At 41.6% G+C, this 26,908-nt stretch overlaps 3 protein-coding genes and 1 non-coding gene across 4 annotated transcripts in view; all 4 read right to left on the bottom strand.

Annotated features, from left to right (window-relative positions):
- glob1 (globin 1) overlaps nt 1-2,961 on the bottom strand; it is a 307,913-nt gene extending 304,952 nt beyond the window's left edge. Inside the window, exon 1 of the mRNA XM_070095922.1 lies at nt 2,487-2,961. The gene's annotated coding sequence lies outside the window, so the exon portion shown is untranslated. The remainder of the gene's footprint in view (nt 1-2,486) is intronic.
- A 384-nt stretch (nt 2,962-3,345) lies between these two features.
- Nucleotides 3,346-3,418, bottom strand: TRNAK-UUU (transfer RNA lysine (anticodon UUU)). Its single transcript has one exon. It is a non-coding gene; the product is annotated as a tRNA-Lys (tRNA).
- A 9,349-nt stretch (nt 3,419-12,767) lies between these two features.
- LOC138854189 (uncharacterized) lies at nt 12,768-25,616 on the bottom strand. The gene is made up of 6 exons (XM_070095916.1): nt 25,494-25,616; nt 20,363-20,520; nt 19,836-19,961; nt 19,285-19,481; nt 17,239-17,349; nt 12,768-15,735 (listed from the first exon to the last, which is right to left on the bottom strand). The coding sequence occupies exons 2-6, from the start codon at nt 20,507-20,509 to the stop codon at nt 15,666-15,668; spliced, it is 651 nt and encodes a 216-aa protein (XP_069952017.1). The 5' UTR covers nt 20,510-20,520; nt 25,494-25,616; the 3' UTR covers nt 12,768-15,665.
- The window catches only part of LOC128694735 (uncharacterized), a 268,775-nt gene continuing 267,365 nt past the window's right edge, over nt 25,499-26,908 (bottom strand). Inside the window, exon 7 of the mRNA XM_070095915.1 lies at nt 25,499-25,629. Within this exon, the coding sequence (XP_069952016.1) occupies nt 25,611-25,629 (19 nt within the window). The 3' untranslated portion in view covers nt 25,499-25,610. The remainder of the gene's footprint in view (nt 25,630-26,908) is intronic.

Here is a 26,908-nt window from a genome sequence, read left to right as displayed (position 1 = left end):
AAGCCATTGACAACATGCCTATGCACTCAGCCCCGGGCCCAGACTCGTGGAACTCTGTTTTCATTAAGAACTGCAAGAAACCCCTCTCGCGTGCCCTAAGTACACTATGGAGGAGGAGCTTGGACATGGGTGAAATTCCACAGTCACTTAAAACAACGGATATAGCCCCACTCCATAAAGGTGGCAGCAAAGCATTAGCTAAGAACTATAGACCAATAGCTCTGACGTCCCACATCATAAAAATCTTTGAAAGAGTGCTAAGAAGCAGGATTGCAAATCACCTGGATTCCCAAAATCTGCACAATCCAGGGCAACATGGGTTCAGGGCAGGTCGCTCCTGCCTCTCACAACTACTGGATCACTATGACATGGCCTTGGATGCACTGGAAGAAAATCAGAATGCAGATGTAATATACACAGACTTTGCAAAAGCATTTGACAAATGCGATCATGGCGTAATAGCCCATAAAATACGTGCTAAAGGAATAACTGGGAAAGTGGGGAGATGGATCTTCAACTTCCTAACAAATCGAACACAAAGAGTAGTGGTCAACAGAGTTAAATCGGAGGCTGCCATAGTGAAGAGCTCTGTTCCACAAGGCACAGTACTCGCCCCCATCTTATTCCTTATCCTCATATCAGACATAAACAGAGATATACACCACAGCACCGTATCATCCTTTGCGGATGATACTAGGATCTGCATGAGGCTGTCATCTGCTGAGGACGCGGTTAACCTCCAAGAAGATATAAACAAAGTTTTCCAGTGGGCAACGGTAAACAATATGATGTTCAATGAGGACAAATTCCAACTACTCCGTTATGGAAAACTGGAGGAGATAATAACTAGAACAGAGTATACTACTGACTCCGGCCATACAATAGAGAGGAAAAATAATGTAAGGGACCTGGGAGTAGTAATGTCTGAGGATCTCACTTTCAAGGATCACAACAGTGCCACGATCGCACGTGCAAAGAAAATGATAGGATGGATAATGAGAACTTTCAAAACGAGAGATGCCAAGCCCATGATGATCCTTTTCAAATCACTTGTTCTCTCTAGGCTAGAATACTGCTGTACATTAACATCTCCATTCAAAGCAGGTGAAATCGCAGATCTAGAGAGTGTACAGAGATCCTTTACTGCACGTATAAGTTCTGTCAAGCACCTTAACTACTGGGAACGCTTGGAAGCACTTGACTTGTACTCGTTGGAACGCAGGAGGGAGAGATATATCATAATCTACACTTGGAAAATCTTGGAAAGAATGGTCCCAAATCTGCACACAGAAATCACTCCCTACGAAAGCAAAAGACTGGGCAGGCGATGCAAAATGCCCCCAATAAAAAGTAGGGGCGCCATTGGTACACTAAGAGAAAACACCATAAGTGTCCGGGGCCCAAAACTGTTCAACAGCCTCCCATCAAGCATTAGGGGAATTGCCAATAAACCCCTGGCTGCCTTCAAGAGAGAGCTGGACAGATACCTAAAGTCAGTGCCGGATCAGCCGGGCTGTGGCTCGTACGTTGGACTGCGTGCGGCCAGCAGTAACAGCCTAGTTGATCAGGCCCTGATCCATCGGGAGGCCTGGTCATGGACCGGGCCGCGGGGGCGTTGATCCCCGGAATAACCTCCAGGTAACCGTAGTCGCGGAGATTCTGAAGCAGAAGCAAGGAGCCTGGCGCTTATATAGTAACGTCAGGTGTAGCAGACGAAGGCATAGTCACTGGTAGACGGGATTCCCCAGTGGAAGTAGGTCCTTCCCAAAGAGATGGGTTAGTTGTAGTAGTAGTTGTCGTAGTCGTGAAGGATACATGTTATATGATACAGGAGAGAGGATACATGTGTGTACAGGCCTATAATTCAGACTACAAGAGACAATATTCTCTCGTCTTCCCCATTAAGTCATCGAAATCAATTCACTTCCAACTATTTCTTCCCAGTAGTCATAGTAATAACATATTTCCTCAAAATATTACTGCCAGGTTTAGTAAACAAATAAAATCTGGCAAGGACTCTAAATCAAAATGAGAGAGAAGTTAATTTGGAGATTTTGATTCAGTGTCTAATCACAGTGTTAATTTCACAAGATTCCCGAAACAACAAATGTGCTGCGAACCGGTAGAAAGCGATTCGCTACTCGCTACCGCCAGGGGCGCAACTCCTAAGAACCAAGAGTTAGAGGAATATACATACAAGAACATAAGTCAACTAGATTCCCAACCAGTGATGATCGTCAGAGTTCTCACTGATCAGTATAGCTTGTCAGAGTTCTCACTGCTATCACTAATGACCGCTGGGTGATATGAATTGAACCCGATACATCAATGGAATCTGCTGTGAATGGGCTTTCGTATTTTTTGATACAGCGCCAACAAGGTGACTGCGATTGCCGTCTATTGTACTAACTGTAAACTATGCATACAGATTTATCTATACCTTCTACCATATAGTAACAATTTACAAAAGTTTCACTGGCACTTACCTTCAAATACCTCCGAGGGGAAGATGATTCCTGCCTTCCTAAAGTCGCACGCTGCTCAGCCACTATAAAACAAAATTCATACATCAAGTGTTAATCTAAGCGCATCAATATGATGATCACATTTTTGGAAAGCGTTCCAAGCTGCTGGTTACTTTCAACGTCATAATATGTTTTATAATAACCATTAATAATCATCACTATTGTTATATAATCACTGATAAATGCCGAGTCTGCATGGGTCATTCAAATGCAGTGTAAACAATCACTAAACAATCACACTGTATCTGTCTATGTGTTGCACGGGACACACAAACGTTCACACCGACCAACGCATCAGAAGTAAAAAAGAAACTGGCTTGAGTTGGTTCATCTGGTGGAGAATTCATTGTCAACAAGGCTCGTGTAGTTCCGGCCAACCAGAGAGTGAAGCTCTTTGATAATAGTAACCCACGAATGATATTGAAGTGTTGCTATTGGTTGGCTGCGCTCGACGCTGGTGATGACTGCCTCGTCACGAGACGCCAGTTACTACTCCAGCGGCGGGTCATCTTATAACAATAATAATTTTTATTTCTACAAATGCATGTACAAGGTATACAGGTCTAGCTGATATCAGTGACATACTGCTATATAGAAAGCCGCTTGTTATGCAGAGCATTTCGGGCAAATTAGGTCAATTTTGTTCCCAGGATGCGTCTCACACCCAGGTACCTATTTTACTGATAGGTAAACAGGGACAGCGCAGGTGTTTTAAGGAAAAGTGTCCTAACGTTTCCACCCGTACCGGGGATCGAACCCTGAACTTCAGTATGTGAGCCGAGTCCGATAGTAATTGAGATAGGGGACACGCAAAAAACATCGCCCGAACAGGGACTCGAACCCTGGACCCTTAGGTTAAAAGCCTAATGCTCTACCGACTGAGCTATCCGGGCTCTGAGTACGTCTCGCGTCAGGAAACACTTGTCCTGCTTCTTAACTCAACTTTTTTAAAACCTAACCTGCTGCACTGAGTGTGTGTGTGTACTCACCTAGTTGAGGTTCCAGGGGTTGAGTCCAAGCTCCTGGCCCCGCCTCTTCACTGGTCGCCACTAGGGCACTCTCCCTGAACCATGAGTTTTATCGTACCTCTGCTTAAAGCTATGTGTGTACTCACCTATTTGTACTCACCTATTTGTGGTTGCAGGGGTCGAGTCCTAGCTCCTGGCCCCGCCTCTTCACCGGTTGCTACTAGGCCCTCTCTCTCCCCGCTCCATGAGCTTTATCAAACCTCGTCTTAAAACTGTGTATGGTTCCTGCCTCCACTACGTCATTTTCTAGGCTATTCCACTGCCTTACAACTCTATGACTGAAGAAATACTTCCTACTATCTCTCTGACTCATTTGTGTCTTCAACTTCCAATTGTGGCCTCTTGTTTCTGTGTCCCCTCCCTGGAACATCCTGTCCTTGTCCACCTTGTCTATTCCACGCAGTATTTTATATGTCGTTATCATGTCTCCCCTGACCCTCCTGTCCTCCAGTGTGGTCAGGCCGATTTCCCTTAATCTTTCTTCATAGGACATTCCCCTTAGCTCTGGAACTAACCTTGTTGCAAACCTTTGTACTTTCTCTAGTTTCTTGACGTGCTTTATCAAGTGCGGGTTCCAAACAGGTGCTGCATACTCCAGTATGGGCCTGACATACACGGTGTACAGTGTCTTGAATGATTCCTTGCTAAGGTATCGGAATGCTGTTCTCAGGTTTGCCAGGCGCCCATATGCTGCAGCAGTTATCTGATTGATGTGTGCTTCCGGAGACATGCTCGGTGTTATACTCACCCCAAGATCTTTCTCCTTGAGTGAGGTTTGCAGTCTTTGTCCACCTAGCCTATACTCTGTCTGCGGTCTTCTGTGCCCTTCCCCTATCTTCATGACTTTGCATTTGGCAGGATTAAATTCGAGAAGCCATTTGCTGGACCAGGTGTCCAGTCTGTCCAGGTCTCTTTGAAGTCCTGCCTGGTCCTCATCAGATTTAATTCTCCTCATTAACTTCACATCATCTGCAAACAGGGACACTTCTGAGTCTAACCCTTCCATCATGTGTGTGTGTGTGTGTGTGTACTCACCTATTTGTGGTTGCAGGGGTCTAATCATAGCTCCTGGCCCCGCCTCTTCACTGATTGCTACTAGGTCCTCTCTCTCCCTGTTCCATGAGCTTTATCAAACCTCGTCTTAAAACTATGTATGGTTCCCGCCTCCACTACGTCATTTTCTAGGCTATTCCACTGCCTGACAACTCTATGACTGAAGAAATACTTCCTAACATCCCTTTGATTCATCTGAGTCTTCAGCTTCCAATTGTGACCCCTTATTTCTGTGTCCAATCTCTGGAACATCCTGTCTTTGTCCACCTTGTCTATTTCGTGCAGTATTTTGTATGTCGTTATCATGTCTCCCCTGACCCTCCTGTCCTCCAGTGTCGTCAGGCCAATTTCCCTTAACCTTTCGTCGTAGGACAATCCCCTTAGCTCTGGGACTAGTCTTGTCGCAAACCTTTGTACTTTCTCTAGTTTCTTGACGTGCTTGACCAGGTTTAGGTTCCAAACTGGTGCTGCATACTCCAGTATGGGCCTTACGTACATGGTGTACAGAGTCTTGAATGATTCTTTACTGAGGTATCGGAACGCTATCCTTAGGTTTGCCAGACGCCCGTATGCTGCAGAGGTTATCTGATTGATGTGCGCCTCAGGAGATGTGCTCGGTATTATACTCACCCCAAGATCTTTAACCTTGAGTGAGGTTTGCAGTCTTTGGCCACCTAGACTATACTCTGCGGTCTTCTTTGCCCTTCCCCGATCTTCATGACTTTGCATTTGGCGGGGTTAAATTCGAGGAGCCAGTTGCTGGACCAGGCTTGCAGTGTGTCCAAGTCTCTTTGTAGTCCTGCCTGTGTGTCTCGGTAGTATCAGTTCTTAGTAACCAGTTGCCAGTAACCAGTTACCAGTAGTATGACTCACTACCAACTGTCTGTGTGAATCACTTGTTATTCACTCTTCAGCTGACCTAGCATGTTTTGAATGCCGCTACCCTCCGAGGCACCCAGCGAGCCAGTTCAAGTAGAGGCGTTAGAGAGGCGGTAGGTCAATATACTAGAACATCCAACGTGAGTGTCATTACCCAATCCAGGTTATCGAACCCCCACATGACATGTGTGGTGATGATGAGTGACGACTATGTGTAATGACAGCGGTGTGAGGCGATCATTTTGTGTCAGAAAACTGACATCAACTCTGTTACCACCTCTCCCCTCCCAGCACAATCACCCACCATCACTACTATCCCCCACCCACACAACCACGATCACCACTACCCCCACACAACCACAATCCCTACACAACCACCATCACCACTACCCCCACACAACCACAATCCCTACACAACAACTACCACTATCACTATCCCCACAACAACAGTCACTACTATCCCTACACAACAACCACCATCACCAATATACCCACACAACCACAAAAACATTTAGAAGATTAATTAAAATTTAATTCTAAAATACTGAACAAAGTGATAATCATACACTCACACAGCTCAGACCTGATGTCACCACACTAAGGTGAGACTACCAGAGACTATCAGTCTTTGCTATTCGCACAAATCGAGACCTAGCCACAGTATGCCTACCCCATACCTGTTTCCTAATAACTACCGATAGGGGAGCTGTGCCCGTAGACCTGTGCTGCTGCCTGGTGGCCATAGGCCTACCTTCAGCTCACCCAGCTACACTGCAGTCTGCATCACTCACTCTCCGCGCACACCTGACCTTCCGTCAAAACCTACCTCCTGGACTGGCTCCTTGGCTACCCTCTAACTGCGTCTGTCTGTGTAGCCATTAGTAAATAAACATTAGTTAACAGTGCTTTGTGTTCAACTTCCATGCTATCTTGCTACGCTACCAGACTGCAAAAGCCAGTTAAAACGTATACACACACACTAACACCGAGAGACACACACACCTGTACATCGTATACGTCAGGCCCATACTGGAGTATGTAGCACCAGTTTGGAACCCATACTTGGTCAAGCACGTCAAGAAATTAGAGAAAGTGCAAAAGTTTGCAACAAGACTAGTTCCAGAGCTAAGGGTAATGTCCTACAAAGAAAGGTAAAGGGAAATCGGCCTGACGACACTGGAGGACAGGAGGGTTAGGGGAGACATGATAACGACATACAAAATACTGCGAAGAATTGACAAGGTGGACAGAGACAGGATGTTCCAGAGACGGGACACAGAAACAAGGGGTCGCAATTGAAAGTTGAAGACTCAGATGAGTCAGAGGGATGTTAGGAAGTATTTCTTTAGTCATAGAGTTCTCAGGATGTGGAATAGTCTGGCAAGCGACGTAGTGGAGGCAGGAACCATACATAGTTTTAAGACGAGGTATGATAAAGCTCATGGTGAGAGAGGACCTAGTAACGATCAGTGAAGAGGCGGGGCCAGAAGCTATGAATCGACCCCTGCAACCATAAATAGGTGAGTACAAATAGGTGAGCACCTATCGGTGTATATATCCTTGTTGACGCCCTGGTACACAAGATCGCTTCACCAAGTCACCCCTCCCTTCAACTCTCCCCTCCTGCCTCCAACCCCCCCCCCCCCCCCGACTCCTTTCCCCTAACCTCCCATCCACTCTCTTGATCCCACAACCTTCCCTCCTCCCTCCCCCCTACCCGGGTCAGTGCTGCTCGGGACGTGCTCAAGACTCCCTGACAGTGTTTACACCGAGAAGTTAGTTGCCGGCTGCAAAGGCACTCGTTGATAGACACTTGCCTTATTTTGTGTGTTTACTACTCACCTACGTGTGGCTGCAGGGGTCGAGTCACAGCTCCTCTGTGTGCGTGCACGAGTGTGTGTTCTCTGTATCTCCATCTCGGTGTGCACACAGCCAGAGGTGTGTACCAGTGTGTGTATAACCAGAGGTGTGCCAGTGTGTGTGCACAACCACAAGTGTGTACCACAGTGTATATAAAACCAGAAGTGTGTACTTTCCTCAGTGTGAATGCAGCCAATATGGTGTATTTCTCAGTACGTGTGCACTGAAAATATACTTTTAATTCCTATTTGAGGGACTAAACTATACTTGATGTTAGAATAAATTACAGCCAGAAGGGCAATCGTGTAGTCGATAAGCTTGAAACCTAACATATCTGATTAAGCATATTATTACTACATTCACGAAGGAAGGGTTAAACCAGTATGGGTCATACAGCGCCTGAGGAAATGGGAGTCAATCATTCTCGATACAATAACACCAACATACTCATTTTGTGTGGTAAACCCGGGTTTACCATGGGTTACACAGCGACCTGGGTAAGAGTGCGTGAGCATAGATTAGATTTTGCCACCGAAGTGGCTAGTTTATTGTGTACCCCATATCCATCCTGTGGACGGTAGCGCAAGAGCATATGGATACACAAAAGGCCTAGGAACAAGGCCCCAAAAGGGTTAACAGGTGTACATTTGGATTATATCTACATTTCACTTAGTATATCTGATATCTTATTTTCATTAATAAGATATCTTGACATGTCACACAGGTTATTAAAGTGTTTATCTCTATATTCCTCAATAAGTGGACAATTTAGCACATAGTGTTCAAGACAGTGACCATATGCCTGGCCACATAATTTGCATTTAGTCTGATCATCATCTGTGTCTCCCAAACTGCCAGAAGTACTTGTAACCAAGCCTAAGCCTGGCCACTACAACATCAGTCAGTCTGTTCACATTGCAAGTTGCTCCATAAACATACTTATCTACGTTCATGTTATCATAGTGGGTTATAGAACTACTCAGGCTTCTAATTGCATTCCTATAACAATCATTTTCATTATTTACTTCTCTCCTAATATTATTCCAAATGCTAGACACAGTTATACCAAAATTATATTATACATTCTCCTTCTGGGTACTCTTCTTGGCTAACATATCAACTTTATCATGAAGGAGTAATACAGTGTGTGATGGGATCCATAGCAACTGTACATTAATTCTTTTTTCCCGGATTCTTGAGTATCTATACCTGGCTTCTGCAATAAGCATTTTGTGCGTAGAAGAGTAGAGATGTGCGAGGGATACGGGGGTGCAAGGTTTAGGGTTAATATAGGGCAGGGATGTGTTAGTGGTAGGGGTTAGTGAAGGTTGAGGGTTAAAGTGTAAAATTTAAATTATACTTTGTGCAATATGTAAGTTTCTTTTAATTCAAAGAGTGTGGGTTGTACGAGGAACTTTCGGCGATGAGGTCAGTTAGCGTGTGTCATGGCGTGGTAGACACGGGAGTGAATCCTGCGTGCTCCTTGATAAACAGGACAATCTATTAAGGTATGGTGGACTGAGAGTGTGACCCGGGAGTCCTAGCAGAACGGTGCTGGTCGTTATTTCATATGGTATCCTGTTTGAGTCGCGTGTGTCCGATGCGTAATAGTGAGTGTAATTTCCCGTACAAGACAGTGATGGCAAGATGATGACCAGAATTCCAACTGAGATTTGATAAAAAACAATTTGTTACATTTTAACTGTGTCGGAATTGCTGAGAGAACAGTGACAAATAGCCCGAGAGAGGATCACCCCCGAGGGAATAAATAAATCGTGAACAGCTGACAGAGCAGAGGTCAAATCAAATTCCTCGAGCCCTTTAACTGTGTCACAGCAGGGAGGACTCTAACCCATGGCAAGGCAGTGCTAAAACTAGCAGGCCAGCGTGTTATCTACTGTACCATACCAGCCTAATAAGATTCATCAAACTAGTTATATTTACACCATAGGAAGGTTAGCATGGGCCCCACTGTGACCACAATGCAGGCTTTTAAAACGAATCTCACACCAGCATGGATTTAGCGTGTTCTAGCTCAAGTCCCATCAAACACGATTTATCGAATCACAGAAGGTACCTGAAACCTGGTCACATTCAGTAGCAACCTTAAAAGTATACTCGCTTCCCTTACCAATATTGATTTTGATTTCTCTTACACAACGTGAGACAAGATAATCTGGGCACTGACTCTCAGCAAGCTTGTACACCTAGCTTAGTTTCAGCTGTATCGCTCTGTGCCACTTTCAGTATTTCTGATTGTTGTAGTCCATTATGGCCCACATGTCCTCCTGCATGAAGGATCACCATGAATCTCTCCGTTTCGTTCTGTTTAATTTCAGCTTTTGAGATTTTTGATGAACATAAACAAAGTTGTTGCGAGCTTCACATGGTAAGCACTGTGTCTATATAGGAAGTTTAATCTGGCATTCGTTTTTTATACACTTAATACACAATGATATTAATTTAAGTGACAGACAAGAACAAAGAATATTCCTAAAAGGTGATGATAGTGTGCAAGCCAAAGTAAGGGTGAGGATGTTGTAGTCGGAGACGAATCTGCCTTGTGATGTCAGCACACTTCTGGCAATGAAGAGATTGAATGAATGATGGTAAATGTGTTTCCTTCTTAGGGTTACCTTGCCTTGGCAGGAGACGTCTGTCGAAGTAAAAAATAATTCACTGATGTTGCCAGTAAATTAGGTTCCGTGTTATATTACTATAATGTAAGACTTCATGGCCTTGACCTCGCACTGAATGGAGGAGCATAACATGGAAACTTAATCATGATATACAATATACCTTGGGGCAAACACAGGGCTGACAAAGATAGACTCTTTAATATAGATGAAGGGACGAAGGTGGAAGCTGTATAACAGACTGATTGATCTACCGAGTGATCTGAGACCTGATTGATCTACTGAGTGATCCAAGACCTGATTGATCTACTGAGTGATCTATGGCCTGATTGATCTACTGAGTGATGTAAGACGGACTGTGATTAGCAGGCAGTGGATCAAACGTTCGTCATCTCGTGCGTTGGATGATCCACACGGGTCATCCAAGACAATATCTTCACTGCTGGTTAATACAAAGGCTTCTATAAAAAAAATGCTTTATTAAATTAAATAAATTAGGAAAATAGCCTTATATAAAAATAAACAAGATGATTCTTTACACAGAAACATCTTGGCAAAGCTGCCATTTTAAAGAATTAGCTTACAATGAGCAATTGGATGTCATATGTTATTTAATCTATACATTTACTTTTCTCTAATACAAGACAATCTTATACAACTTGATATTTTTGTATCCCACAGAACTGTTCCAAGAGACGAGGTACCTTCGCATGTTTCAGATTTTCTGTCAGAGTCAGGAGCACCAGATGAGCTACAAACCAGGAGGACCAAGCACAAGCCTCTGGGGTTCCTGCTGCCTTCAACTAGAACTCATTACAAACCTCGGGAGGTTCACTTCACCGGCAGGGATCCCAGCAGTTGCTTACTAGTGACACTGCTTTTGCAAATCTAATCTTACTCTAAACCAACTTCCAAAAGTCTTTTCCCACAAGTGTCTTTCCTTTACATAAAAGTAAGTATAGTCAGGAGTGCCAGATGTAGCTCCCATGAGATCAATCAGGTAAAATGAGTTCTTAATATTCATAAAACTAACTACACTGCAGAACAAAGGTTGATGCCTCAGATAACAGTAAAAAAAATGCCAGGAAGTGTTGATCCCAAACTGAAGGCTCAACATTGTGAATTCATTACCTCTGTAACTTGCTCAGCCATCAAAACTTTGAGGCCCAGTCCCTGGACCCATTATGTACCTCTGTAATCTTTTGACTACCGCCCACAGGATGGGTATGGGGTGCATAATAAACATATTAAACAACAACAAACGAACAGAGGTTATAAGTAATGTCGTTAGTGTAAATATAATGACTAACACTCTGAGATACAATTAATATTTACAAAATCGTTTGAATGAAATCGGAGAAAGAGAAATAAAAACGCATGACCACGTTGAAAGTATTTAGGAACAGAAAATTATGGTGATGAAATGTTGTGAAAGATCTACTGAAAGTTGTAAGAGATTACTGGAGGTGTGAGAGGCTGATGGAGGTGTTATGATAGAAGTTGATGAAGATGCGAGAGAGGATGATGGAAGTGTTGTGATGGAAGTGTTGTGATGGAGGTGTTATGAGAGGTTGACGGAAGTGTTGTGAGAGGTTGATAGAGGTGCTGTGTGAGAGGATGATGGAACTGTTGTGAGAGGTTAATGGTGTTGCGAGGGAGGGTGCCAGTAGACACTACCTCGATGACATAAATGGTATAAAATACCGACACAATGGAAATATAAACACATATGCAGTATAATGTGATCCTTTATTGACTACGTTTCACCCACACAGTGGGCTTTTTCAAGTCACAAACAGATCTACCTGGGGTGGAAGGGACGCGAGTATTTATAGTCAGGTTCAGAATGCTGAGGTCAGGTGGAGAATGCTGCATCTGATGATGTACCGAGTGGGGTTGTAGAGTCTAAAATGAAGAATTGAGACACTTATGCAACATATGGGAATCTTTATTGAAGAATTGAGACACATATGTTGCATAAGTGTCTCAATTCTTCAACTTGTCGGTTTTCAAAACCATTCATCACACAGAGTCTAAAATCTTGGGTAGCTTGTAAATGAGATTGGATAAGTTTGTGAGCAGACCTCCTACAGTGTTCTTATGTGGGATAGCGATGAAGAAGTTTCTTGGCAAGTGGTTCAGCTATGTTATAGAAGCCACTATTCTGGTTGAAGTTGTCGGATATAGAAATAAGTGATGATTCCAGGATTCTTCGGTATTGAGTGTTGTCTTCTGTGGCGATGAGTCTTGAGTTTCTGTAGTTTATGTTAGGTAAGACACATATGCAACAGTTAGGTATCTTTATTTCGAAACGTTTCGCCTACACAGTAGGCTTCTTCAGTCGAGTACAGAAAAGTTGATAGAAGCAGAAGATACTTGAAGACGATGTAATCAGTCCATCACCCTTAAAGTTTTGAGGTGGTCAGTCCCTCAGTCTGGAGAAGAGCATTGTTCCATAGAATGAAACAATATGGAGATACCTAACTGTTGCATATGTGTCTTACCTAACAACCTGTCGGTATTTTATACCATTTTAATGTTCATTCTGTAGTTTATCAAGTGGTTGTGTGAATTACGGTGTTGTACACAGGCATTCCTTGTGTCGTCAGACCTGCTTGCGTATTGGTGTTCTGAAATACGTGTTTGGAGGTCCCTTGATGTTTCGCCCACGTATAACTTGTTGCAGTCATTACTTGTTGTGTGAATTACGGTGTTGTACACAGGCATTCCTTGTGTCGTCAGACCTGCTTGCGTATTGGTGTTCTGAAATACGTTCCAAACACGTATTTCAGAACACCAATACGCAAGCAGGTCTGACGACACAAGGAATGCCTGTGTACAACACCGTAATTCACACAACCACTTGATAAACTACAGAAACTCAAGACTCATCGCCACAGAAGACAACACTCAATACCGAAGAATCCTGGAATCATCACTTATTTCTATATCCGACAACTTCAACCAGAATAGTGGCTTCTATAACATAGCTGAACCACTTGCCAAGAAACTTCTTCATCGCTATCCCACATAAGAACACTGTAGAAGGTCTGCTCACAAACTTATCCAATCTCATTTACAAGCTACCCAAGATTTTAGACTCTACAACCCCACTCGGTACATCATCAGATGCAGCATTCTCCACCTGACCTCAGCATTCTGAACCTGACTATAAATACTCGCGTCCCTTCCACCCCAGGTAGATCTGTTTGTGACTTGAAAAAGCCCACTGTGTGGGTGAAACGTAGTCAATAAAGGATCACATTATACTGCATATGTGTTTATATTTCCAGACACTACCTCACGGGAAACCTTAGCTAAGCCACTGAATAATGAAGAAAAATTAACTACATTACAATGAAACTGTTGACCTCCACTTGAGTGTACAATGATGACATGGGCGTGGAATAGGTAAGACACGTGGGCGTAAACAGTAATAAATAATACACGTAAACATGCAATAGGACACACGGGCAAAACGTCTGCTGAATATACTAAGTGCTGCACATGTGCCTCATTCATCAATTTGTCGGTATTGTATACCACTGATGTGATGATACTTGTCTGACACAGCAACACCACTATGTCTTGAGAATATCTTCAACTCTGTTGCTCTACCTATGACCACGACCTGCTTCCACTAGTGGGTTCTGTCCATCTGTGAGGCTGTCTCCAACTGCTGCACCTTTCCTCTAATAAGCCTCATGCCTTTGTTTCAGACAGAGCTAGGCTAAGGGACTGAACACACATTAAGGCTAGGATAAAATTACCTCTTCACCTAGACTGTCTCCAGTATAGAAGTGGCATACGTATCAGACTGAAGAAGCTTGTTGCTCAGGCGAGGCATCTCGTCAGTAAAGATACCTAGGTGTTGCTCACCAATCCAAATAAAGTTACTGCTAAGAAAGATTACATTTCGTTGCCGCAGAAACACATAATTTCTTACACAAATTTGTGTCATCAATAGCTAAAAAACTAATCTCGTACACACAGCCTCAATTTCTTATAACAAAGCGTGTATTAGCGTTGACCAGTGTATCTCAGTAAAATATATACAATTGTTAATCTGAGGAAAAATAATCCATTAACTCCGATTACATTACGATTAAGTGTAATTCATCAGTAATACTTATAACTAAAGTGTAATGAACATTTGTCAACGCTCAATAATAAATCACATGGAGACAGAAACTCAGGAGATTAATTGATTATTATTATTATAATCAAGGGGGAAGCGCTAAACCCGGAGGATTATACAGCGCCTGGGGGGGATGTGGAAGGCATTCAGGCTTAATTCGGGGAACTGGAGCACAGATCCAATTCCCTAAATCAAGAGCCCCTCACCAACATCAAGGAACCTTCCTTGAGGAGGGGAGATTAATTGAAGGAGTCGAAATATACAGATCAATTAATCTCGTGAGTTTGTTTCATTGTGGGTTATTATTGAGTAATACTTATGCTGGTCGCTTGCCTCAAATGAATACCTCAGCCGACCACCAAAGAGATTCACACCAACACTAAGAGTCACTAATGCCACTTCACCACCTCTTCATCACCCACCACCACCATGAAAAACCTGTGCTTATACTCGTATATATTAAGTAATTGTAAATTTTTGCATGCTAAGGTCTTCCTCTCTGAAATCTGATTTACCGACAATTCCTTTATAATGATTTCAGGGGATATTTTGAATAAGCCCTCATACGACAAGCCTGCTGCTGCCTTTTATTTTCTACAAGGGAGACAAAAGCTGGTCAAGCGACGACCAAGACTTGAGGACGACATTGTGTAAATAAGACACACAATGCGACTTATGGCTTTACATTTTGAAGATCTTTAGTGCACTAGAGACTTTATCAATTCATCGTGAACTGATAAAGTTCCTGGTGGGCGTAACGTCTTCACAATATAATGCTACAACTTGTACTGTGTATCTTATATGCATACTGTCGCTGTATCTTACCATGGTATTACCAAGACGTAGGTTTGCCAGTAACTCATTTACAATCATTTATCTAAATACTCTCCTTCACCTTCTGTTTATTAGTAAAAATCAATCAATTATATCATACCACAACAACAATAAATGTAAAAATATATAGAAGCGTTAAAGACTTTTAAAGAGCAAACAAACGGACAACCAGGAAGCGGGATCGCAGACTGTCAGACAATCACGTTATTATTATTGTGTCAACGTCACACATTCATCGCTATAATTCAAAATGAAAATACTGACGTTCATTAGGATGTTAAGCTGAACATTTAAACGCTACAAACGTCAGTCTCTCATGCCTGGCTCACTAAGTGAGTCAGGCGCAAATGGAGACTTGACATGACGGAGAATATGTTCAGGAAAACACTTGGTGGAATATCTCGCTGCTCGCACCCAATGAATGCTAGACTCGTTTTTAATGTACTGTTGTCTATTGTTCCTGCCATCTCTTTTGGCTAGGGTGTGTGTTTGTCGGCGTATCTGCATACATTCTGTCTGGTGTCTGTTTACAATTGTTTGGTCTGTTCTAATCTGTCGGGTGACTGTGGACGCTTGGCGTTCTCTGGTACGTTCGCTGCCCATTGTTGCCGTGATGTCTGATTTTCTAATTCTGTTTGAAGGCGAGGTATGAGGTCCGTTGTTGCTTGTCACTCAGGAGTCTACTCGTCGTCTGCACGACAACGACTGGTGCTCAGTCGTTGTCGTGGACTATCATGTTTATTTCGTCAAAGATAGTACGGTAAACCAACAGTGGCTTGTACCTGAAATTAACATAAGTTATGAGGCAATTCAACACATTTTTATCATTATGTTTACAGGCAAGCGCTGCACCTGTGTGTGATATCATTACATAATACTTTTAAAAATGTTTGAGTAAATGTGCCTAATCTAAAAGATTAACACAATACTGTTTAACAAAAAAATCTTAATTTTAATGAAGAAAACATTAAAAATCATACAAAGCCTAAAAAAAAGTAAAATGAATGCAAAGTACCATTTTTTATATAATTTCATATGTGCCTCTCAATGTGTCAAACAAAAACTGGGAGCCTCTCTCTCTCTCTTTTTACTGTGTGAAACAAAAGTTGGAAGCCCCTCTCATTATGTCAAACAAAAGTTGGAAGCCCCTCTCATTGTGTCAAACAAAAGCTGGAAGCCCCTCTCATTGTGGCACTACGAAAGTCTTACAGGTAAGATTCATTATACATGAAACTGGTGACAAACTATGAATTTTGGTGTCATGGCTGAAGGCGTATCATGGTGACAACACTTCAGCTGGGTGCCCTGATGCTGCTGAAGTGCTCTCGATTCAAGGAGCCGGAGCTATCCGCCTTTCCCTTCCTCGACTCGGAGCAGATTACCGCCATATATTCCCCAGACGCTGTATGACCCTCACGGGTGTAACGCTTTGTGTCTCAGAACGCAATGATTTTAGTAACAATGATATCAGTGTATAATGACACTGAGCTACATATATTCATAAGTTTTTCGTAACTCTTCTTGATAGAATCGCATTATCTAAAATTTCAACTATATTTTTTTAACAAATAAAAGGGAGTTTTGGCCCTTTCTCTAATCAGAAACTATTAAAGAAACATAAGACACTCAGAGGCAAAAATAGGATAAATAGGTTAACTGATAGGAAGGGGACTAGGTCCAGAAGTAGAATTTTTGTGAGACAAACACAGATGCGCAACATGGGCAACAAGAAATACCTCCTCAGTCTTAAGCTGCAATATATGCAATCAAAGAAAAGGATGGAATAGGCAGTAGTGGGGACAAACTCCGTACGCTGTTGCCGAAGCAAGTATGGCAGACCGTAGGTGGTTAAAAGCCAGCCAGCTGGTTGATGGTGAGTTGAGAGGAAGAGGAAGCAGCTGAGACCCGATTCCCGTAAATAGAAATTCAACAAGTATAAGAGCTTGAAGTAAAGATACAGGTTCCTTCTCAAGTCAAAGATTTGATTAAGCTCTATACTGACTGAAACATGATAAAAGCTCTACGCAGATTGAAACATGACTTGATAAAAGCTCTACACGAATTGAAACGTGACTTGATAAAAGCTCTAATCAGACTGAAACATGACTTGAAAGAGCTACACAGAGTGAAACATGATTTGATGAAGCTCTACAAAGAACGAAACGTTGTTCGTGTTAAGTGTTTTTTTTTTTTTTTGCACCTGTATCTCTTCAGCAGTGCTGAGGGAGCCTCCCCGCTGCTGCTGTACCCAGCACACACAGACACACAGACACACACACACTTACCTCCCTGGACACAGTCTGTAGGCCAGCTCACACGCCTGCCCCGTCAGTGACTCCACCACCCCCAGGGCTCGGCGTCCTCGCTCGGAGAGCTCACCCGTGGGGTCACCTTCCCTGCACGGACGACATACAGTGTGTGAAATAACACTCACAGTATCGTGTCTAGAATATTTCAGAACTGAAACCACAAACACGAAACGAAAGCCACGACATTTTGGTCCGTCCTAGAAAAGTACCAATGCACTACTTTGCTTATCCGTGAATGAAGAACGAATATATATTTTTAACACACCCACCCTCTTCCACCGAGGTAGGGTGACCTAAAAAGAAGAAACACTTTCACCATCACTCCATCATTGTCTTGCCAGAGGGGAGCCGATAATACAGTTCAAAACTGCAATTATCCCCACCCATCCTTCAACAACACTGAAAGATATGAAGTTGACAACTTCACTGCATACGAAGTTGCTAGTCCCACTGTATGATACAAGACTGACACTAGGGACTTGATAGAATACAAGGGATGACACGGGGATGGGAGAGAACATGTAAGAGTTACCTTAATCAACGTAAGAGCCTCACACAGTGAAGGATCAATCATGAATAATCAACTTTAACCCGTTGCTAAAAAAAAGTCAATTTATTTTACAACTTGTTCAGAGCATCATTTTAAGCACGATCCAAACTCTGACTCCAATGTTAATCTAAGTTACTTTATTATATTTCAACCCTAATTAACCACATTTACATAAAGGTAACCGCTTAACTGCCAATAATCTAATTGTATAAACGAGAGAGTTAAGTTCTTGCAGAGGGGAAACACCTGTCATTGTTTAAATAGTTCTTACCTACACGCTCGGTATATACACTGCATATACCGAGCGTGTACTTCAGTATATACACTGTATATAGTGAACTACACGTTCGGTTTATACACTGTATATAGTAAACTACACGCTCTATATATACAATATATATACTGAATTACACGCTCGGTATATATACCGAACTATACGTTCGATATATACACTGTATGTAGTGAGTTACACGCTCGGTATATGGCCTATATATACTATGCATTTAGAAAATTAAATACACGTTTCACTGTTTTTAATCCGTCTATAATTCTCGGTGAAATAACACACATCCGCAGACAGGAATTTTATTGAAACGTTTGGCCTGAGGACAGGCTTCTTCACCAGGTATTTTTCACTACTTGTGTCAGCGGAGACAAGCAGCTCTTTCTTTTCATTTGTTTCCATCTGATAATTCTTGCTTACTTTACTGTTATTTACCTCAAGAATTATGAAAGATGAAGTATAACACCTCACTGAGGAAACTATTTTACCGCTGCTACACTATTAGAGACTTTTATTATTATTATTATTATTATATTATTATTATTATTATTATTATTATTATTATTATTATTATTATTATTAAGTGAAGCGCTAAACCAGTGCGCATCATTAAACACAAGGAATGATGCAGGTTTGATCCCCCGTCCGGATGCGTCATTCAACACAGGAACGGTAACACGCTTGATCTTTTCGAATATAAATCCTTTTAAACGAGGATTTTGGTGATGCATATGGGAGAATTGTACTTCTGTATGCTGTATGAGGTTAGCAAAGAGATTTATTTGGAAAGCAAACTTTTATGTTTCCAAACATAACACTACGAGTGTTTGAAGTAACTGGTAGTTAAGGTAGTCTGATAAATTTGTTATTCGTAAAGTTAAGTTTCGTAAAACTAAGTTTCGGAAATTTTTTTTAATTTTTTACAAACTACTTGGCAGGTGTCATCTGCTCCTACTAGCACTATTATTGTTATCACTGTTCTTTCAACCAGACGTTATCTACTACCAGCACTACTATTGTTATCACTTTCTACCAGTCGCTATCTACTCCTACTAGTACTACATTTGTTAGCACTACTACTATCATCACCATTCTTTCTACCTGCAGATACCTACTCCTACTAGCACTACTATTTGTCGTTGCAGTTACTATCTCTACAACTCATTTAACTTGGTGTTACGAGACTCACCTATAGAGGGCGCGGATGGCCTCCGCTTGCATCTCCGATATAGGATCAACCACTTCAGGGTCAAACTCCTCCTCCAGGATCCTGTCGTTGATGGCTTCTGAGGGTTCTTCAGGGAGGTAGTTGTCGCTGGTCCTGACCACTGTCTCCAGTTCGCAGAGGAACCTCCGGATGCACGGCGTCTCGTCTACCTCCGGCACCTGGTACTCCCACAGGTGCGAAAGAGGAAGATATAAAAACGTTACAAAAAAAAAAAAAAGGGGAGGGAGGGGGGCGTAGTTTTAGTGCGTGTGATTCGCGATGAAATACACAGATTTTTTCCAATAAACAATTATTCTTTCGTGTGTTTCCAGTCACAAATCCAATTAAATTTTATTTTACAGTGTACAGTAATTGCTGTTTGCATTCAAATCTGTAGAAAACGAACTGAATTCATCATTTCAGCTTAAAAAAACAAAATTCCTTCCAAGTATCAAAATCTCATTCTCTCTCTCCTACAAGATTAACGATAAGTATTTCACAGGGAACATGTGTCACCTAGCCTGGCCGCTCACCTCGTACAAGGTTCTGTTGTTCGAAGCTCTCAAGGCCGTGGTCGATCTCTTACCCTTGTTGATAATGCTATTAAAAAGCGCGTTTAAGTCGATCGGGAAGATGCCTTGTGTCGACAGAAGCACCAGCTGACACATGGAGAGTCGAATGATTCAATCATGTTAATATTATAGCTATCAACATTACAGTGAGCAATAATACAGCAAACAATACTCTAACTATAAATATCATAGCTGTCAATATTAAAGTTATCAATAATAGAGGTATCGATATCATGTTATCAGTAATATAGCTATCAGTATCACACCTGTTAATGTCATAGCTATCAATAATATAGCTCTCAATATCATAGATATCTATATTATAGTTATCAATAATATAGTTATTAATATCACAGATGTCAATATCAGAGCTGTCACTTTCGTTAGTATTATTATTATTATTAGTATTGATAAAGCCCACTGCGTAGGCAAAACATTATAGCTGGTGTCAAAACAGAAGCTATAGACGAATAAAACACATGACTCACCTTCAACAGCGTCAACATGATGATGAGGGCCCCTGTCTCGTCCACCATGATAGGCTTACTGCCCAGGGACACGACAGTGTAGGTGACGAAGGACGTTACCAGAGGCAACACTACCCCCAGCAACACCATCCACACACACTGCTTCATCCTGCCCGAGCCTGCCACATTATTATTATTAGTAGTAGAATCATTATTTTATTATTTATTATTCTTAGTAGCAGTAGTATCATCATTATTATTTTTAGTAGTAGTAGTAGCAATTTATTATAATTAGCTGTTTATTATTATTATTCATAGTGAAGCGCTAAACCCGTTATGACACTTAAAGAGGACAAAAAAAAGTGTTAGGTTTGCCGACACCAATAATACTCTTTTCTGTCATGTTAGAGATCACAGTCATCTTAGTGACTGGTCCTCTATCAAAACTGTCTATCCTACTTCTAGCCTTCATAACCGTCGTCTTGTAGAAGCGTCCCTTATACACAACTTTCCTTTTATGAATCTTAGTCGTGGCTTTGTCTCTGTAGATGCCTCCCTTTCTCTTCGTCAAATGCTCCAAACTCCAGAACACTCGTGACTTGACATAATCCTTTCTTCTTCCCCTATCTCTTCGCCTTACCTTTTTTCCTTATTTCTTTTTCTTTTCTTCTGCCCAATGCATTCTGCCCTTCATTTTCCCCACTCCATGTGTTTCTAACCCTATCTCTTGTCGGCCCAGAGCTCTCCTGCAGCGCTCCTTTTCTTGTCCTTAGACTTAGCCCACTTCTACTACTACTACGACTACAACTCCTTTACTACTATTACTGCTTCTACCTTTTTTCTTCTACTATTACTACTACTGTCCCTTTCGCTCCCCTTTCTCTTGTGGCATAAACTACTCCCTTACCACTACTACTACTATTTCCTCTACCAGCATTACCACTACCACTACTTCTTTTTCCTCCTCTCTTTGTCCCGTTCCTGTCCTCCTCGTCCATACATACCGGCTCACTCACTCTCTTCTGTCAGAGTGACTTGTAAATGGTCCAAGACTGACCGAAACGTCGTCATAAGCTTCTCCCTCTGCTACGTGCGGGTTATTTGAGTACAAACATAATTACACAGGTATTAACGTAAGACAACGTATACTGTACAACTGTTGTGATGAAGCGCTAGACTAGTGACTTAAGAAATCGTAATGACACGATTGCACGATTTGCTAGACTAGTGTGTTGTTGAGTGCAACAAGTGGTGGAGAACGTAAGTCACGGGAACTGTTGCAGAATCAATAACCGGGATTCCATTTAATTGCTGTAAAACTTTAACATTTTCGTTAACTTATTTAATCAATTTTAATTAAAACGATTGAATTTCGTTAATATTTACGAAGTGGTGTATATATTTTTTTATTATTCATACCAGTAATTAACGTAGACAGGCCTCTAGCAGCACTCACCTAGACACTGGGAAATCTAGACAGCCTCTAGGGAAAAATTATAGGTCACAGTGATATGTTAGTTGATATGTTTCTGGAGACCATATGTATAGTGAAGTGTAAACAAGTGAAATGTAGAAAAAAAATGGTGGTGGTGATAATGATGGTGGTGGTGATGGTGATGGTGATGGTGATGGTGGTGGTGGTGGTGGTGATGGTGGTGGTAATGATGGTGGTGGTGGTAATGATGGTGGTGGTGGTAATGGTAGTGGCGGTGGTAATGATGGTAGTGGTGATAATGATGGTAGTGGTGATAATGATGGTGGTGGTGGTAATGGTGGTGGCGGTGATAATGATGGTGGTGGTGGTAATGGTGGTGGCGGTGATAATGATGGTGGTGGTGGTAATGGTGGTGGCGGTGATAATGATGGTGGTGGTGGTAATGGTAGTGGCGGTGATAATGATGGTGGTGGTGGTAATGATGGTGATGGTGATAATGGTGGTGGTAATGGTGGTGGCGGTGATAATGATGGTGGTGGTGGTAATGGTGGTGGCGGTGATAATGATGGTGGTGGTAATGGTGGTGGCGGTGATAATGATGGTGGTGGTGGTAATGGTGGTGGCGGTGATAATGATGGCGGTGGTGGTAATGGTGGTGGCGCTGATAATGATGGCGGTGGTGGTAATGGTGGTGGCGGTGATAATGCTGGTGGTGGTGGTAATGGTGGTGGCGGTGATAATGATGGTGGTGGTGGTAATGGTGGTGGCGGTGATAATGATGGCGGTGGTGGTAATGGTGGTGGCGGTGATAATGATGGTGGTGGTGGTAATGGTGGTGGCGGTGAAAATGATGGTGGTGGAGGTAATGGTGGTGGCAGTGATAATGCTGATGGTGGTGGTAATGGTGGTGGTGGTGATAATGCTGGTGGTGGTGGTAATGCTGGTGGTGGTAATGGCAGTGGCGGAGATAATGATGGTGGTGATGGTGATGATGGTGGTAGTAATGATGGTGGTGGTAGTAATGATGGTAATGATGGTGGTGGTAGTAATGATGGTGGTGGTGATAATGATGGCGGTAATGATGGTGGTGGTGGTGATAATGATGGCGGTAATGATGGTGGTGATGGTGATAATGATGGCGGTAATGATGGTGGTGGTGATAATGATGGTGGTGGTGGTAATGATGATGGTGGTGGTAATGATGATGGTGGTGGTAATGATGATGGTGGTGGTAATGATGATGGTTATGGTAGTAATGATGGTGCTGGTAGTAATGATGGTGCTGGTAGTAATGATGATGCTGGTAGTAATGATGATGGTGATAATGATGGTGGTGGTGGTAATGATGGTGATGGTAGTAATGATGGTGCTGGTAGTAATGATGATGGTGATAATGATGGTGGTGGTGGTAATGATGGTGATGGTAGTAATGATGGTGCTGGTAGTAATGATGGTGCTGGTAGTAATGATGGTGCTGGTAATGATGGTGCTGGTAGCAATGATGATGGTGATAACGATGGTGGTGGTGGTGATAATGATGGTAGTAATGATGGTGATAACGATGGTGATGGTGGTGATAATGATGGTAGTAATGATGATGGTGATAACGATGGTGGTGGTGGTGATAATGATGGTAGTAATGATGATGGTGATAACGATGGTGGTGGTGGTGATAATGATGGTAGTAATGGAGGAGCAACCCAAAACAATGAAACAATCACCATCATGCATTCAACAGCTTATCTGACAGGAAAGAGAGAGAGAGAGAGAGAGAGAGAGAGAGAGAGAGAGAGAGAGAGAGAGAGAGAGAGAGAGAGATTGAGCAATATGGAATGGGAGATGAAAACTAGAGATAAAATAAGAGAAAGATATAAAAGACAGAGAAACAGATATAAAAGCGAGATAAAGATACAAAAGCGAGAGACAGAGATATAAAAGCGAGAGACAGAGAGATGAGAGGGGAGAGAAGGCAGCAGCAGCTGGAGTAAGAGAGACAAAGTAATCTTCCACATGTTACGTCCCCTCATTTCACTTATCATCATTACTCTTCCCTTCTCCCTCGTCCATTAACGTATTTACCCCTCTACCTCGCAGTGGAGGAAGGTACGTACGCAGCTTTAAGAAGAGGTATGACAGGATCCACCCAGGTAAAAGTCAGTGAATATGGGGGTAATCAGTTAAGAGGGAGGGCAGGAGCTGAGACTCAACCATAACTAAGTGAACACAGATAGGTGAGCACTGCTAAATGAGTGTAAATTGTTGAGTACAAACGGTCAGGTGAAACTAAGAAAGAAACGGAGTACTGAGTACAACAAAGGTACTTAGAGAGTACAATTAGAGTACTAGGTAAGCACAACTAGGGTACTAAGAGAGTACAACTAAAGTACTAGGTGAGCACAACTAGAGTACACGGTGAGCCCAACTAGGATACTATGCGAGTACAACTAGAGTACTAAGAGAGTCCAACTAGAGTACTAGGTGAGCACAACTAGGGTACTAAGAGAGTACAACTAGAGTACTAGGTGAGCACAACTAGGGTACTAAGAGAGTACAACTAGAGTACTAGGTGAGCACAACTAAGGTACTAAGAGAGTCCAACTAGAGTAATAGGTGAGCACAACTAGAGTACTAGGTAAGCACAACTAGGGTACTAAGAGAGTACAACTAGAGTACTAGGTGAGCACAACTAGGGTACTAAAAGAGTACAACTACAGTACTATGTGAGTACAGCTAGAGTGCTAGGATTTCAATCTTGTGGGATTTAATTTAGCCAGAATATTAATATTCAGGGAAGGGGGAAGGATTAAGGGGGAAGGAGGAAGGATTAAGGGGGAAAGGGGAAGAGGGAAGACTTAAAAATCATAAGTTGCTAAAACAAAATGAACGAGATAGTTTAAAAAAAAAAAAAAAAAAAAAAAAAAAAAAAAAAACATGATTTTCAATATACATGTATATAAGAAACTTCTTAAACTATGATGCTTTTTCGTAGTCACTGGTAAATACAATGCAGTGAAAATTAACCCTTAATTGACAAAAAGGGGAGGGGTAGGGGTAAGGCTCTAGGCCCATGAGCCCCCTAGTGGCTGCGCCACTAACTGACAGCTTCGTTATTTCAGAAGTTTTCCCAAATTGATTCTACCCCTGGCAAGACACAGCGATTTTATTAGTGGCTCCGTCCCTCGCCACCTGACCCCTGTGTATTTAATTTTAATTCTCATCTCTATGTAGGATATATACTCGTGAGGTGAATGTCTGTCTGTGTAGCTGAATTAACTTTAATTCCAGTTTTAGGGATCAAAGCCTTATTAGCAACTAAAACAAACCATCACTGTAATGGATTGAAAAGGGGTCCCACGATCGAAATCTTCCCTCAATATATACCCCTGGACCTACACGTGTCACTTTTACATACTTGTTGGCATTTGATATATTTCTCGCCTATGCCATTTACGTAAAGTGTTATCAACAAAACTCATTAGAATGCCACTTTTGACTGGCCTAAGTGCAATTTCTGTCCATTTATGTTTACAGGGCAACAACTTACACCTCCCACTACCATCATCATTACGGCCTTTTCTACAACCAGCTCTTCAACCTCTCCAATTACAACTCCAACAACCAAAACAACCTCTCCTACTACTACCGTATAACCGCCTCGCAGTATCACAAAATAACAACCTCACATGTATACTAAGCGACTACAGACAGCAAACCTACCTTACACTGGGTCTATGGTAGACGCACGCTGAAGCCTTGACATCCACCAGCCTACTGAAGCCTCAGCTACTGTTCTACCCACGATCCTACATACTGAGGCATAGCAAGATGCGCCTCCTACTGACCTCGATCATGCCTGGAATAATATATACTTGTGAGTATTAGTTTGAAAGGTTGATTCAGTGTCATTATTACTATTATTATTATTATATATAATTTTTTTTTCTACTTTGCATATAGTCTGATCATAATCTACGCGTATGCCAAACTGTCAGAGTTTTTTTTTTTTATATTTTATTTAAAACAGTTCATACAATATACATAGATAGTTACGTATATAAGTATGATATAAATATATATAAAAAGAGGCATTATCAGTGGGTGTGTTCCGGTCCACTAAGTAACACTATTCATAATGATTCTGATATACACCTAACTACATAACTAACACACTACTGCAAAATACACAGTGCTTCCATTACTGTTTTTTTATAATGTACAATGACACAAAGCACTTACAATACTAGTGACTCACCCCCCCCCCAACATTTACGTTATTGTTATTATTATACTTAAAAAGTTGCGCTAAACCACAATGGTGAACATGTACTTTAACAGTTTTATATACTCCATACATTATCATTTTTAGTTTAAAACATTGCAATGCATTAATAAATAAAAGAAGCCTTAGCAGGTCACTCCACAGAAAAAATGAATTTACATATTCGCAATACACTTACACGTTTATCTGTGAGCTGACATGAAATATCCCTCATCCTGTGTTTTTTATCATTTTACTAAATACAAGATAAAAAAAAATGCTTTTTATCATTCAAATATATTACAATATGCATGAAAATTTTAATTATACTTATCATGAAATTTACTAAAGAATTAATACAAATATTAACTGCTATATATATTGTACACACATGCAGTTACATGTGGTTATGATTCCATCGTAATGACTTACATACTTCCCTCCTTTTCCATAGTGCCAAAAAAAAAAAAATGCCACAAACACTAGACTCCACAACATCTTAAAACTATTAAAAGAACTTTTAAAATACTAACAACTATTACACTTTATGACATATAAATAATAACACAACTTTACTATAGTGAACAATGTCAAGTAATATGATAACTGTACACTGGATATTGAAACACACATCTGTATTACATATACCAAGAATGTATGTTATTAAACACGTATTGTCATGTTCAACAAATTCTAGATGTTTATTGACATGTTTCAGAGCAATTTCAGACTAGCTCTTTCACACACTAAGGTTGATAATAGCACATTATAGCACCTAATCGAATTGATAAGCCCCCTTTCGCTTTTCAGGAAAACATCACTACGCTAAAATTCTATTTGTTCTAGCAGTTCAAATTCCATGTAATTCATTATA

This window comes from Cherax quadricarinatus, chromosome 51 (genome assembly GCF_038502225.1).
Source record: "Cherax quadricarinatus isolate ZL_2023a chromosome 51, ASM3850222v1, whole genome shotgun sequence".
NCBI classification, from domain to species: Eukaryota; Metazoa; Arthropoda; class Malacostraca; order Decapoda; family Parastacidae; genus Cherax; species Cherax quadricarinatus.
The sequence above is the reverse complement of the archived record's forward strand: the minus strand, read 5'-3'. Positions and strand labels throughout refer to the sequence as shown.

Coding starts and splice junctions, on each gene's coding strand:
- LOC138854189 (XM_070095916.1), bottom strand. CDS start 20,509: ATGAAGCAGTGTGTGTGGATGGTGTTGCTGGGGGTAGTGTTGCCTCTG. Junction 17,350..19,284: donor GCCATCCGCGCCCTCTATAG/GTGAGTCTCGTA, acceptor TCGTCCGTGCAG/GGAAGGTGACCCCACGGGTG. Junction 15,736..17,238: donor TACAGACTGTGTCCAGGGAG/GTAAGTGTGTGT, acceptor TGTTAATTTCAG/GTACAAGCCACTGTTGGTTT.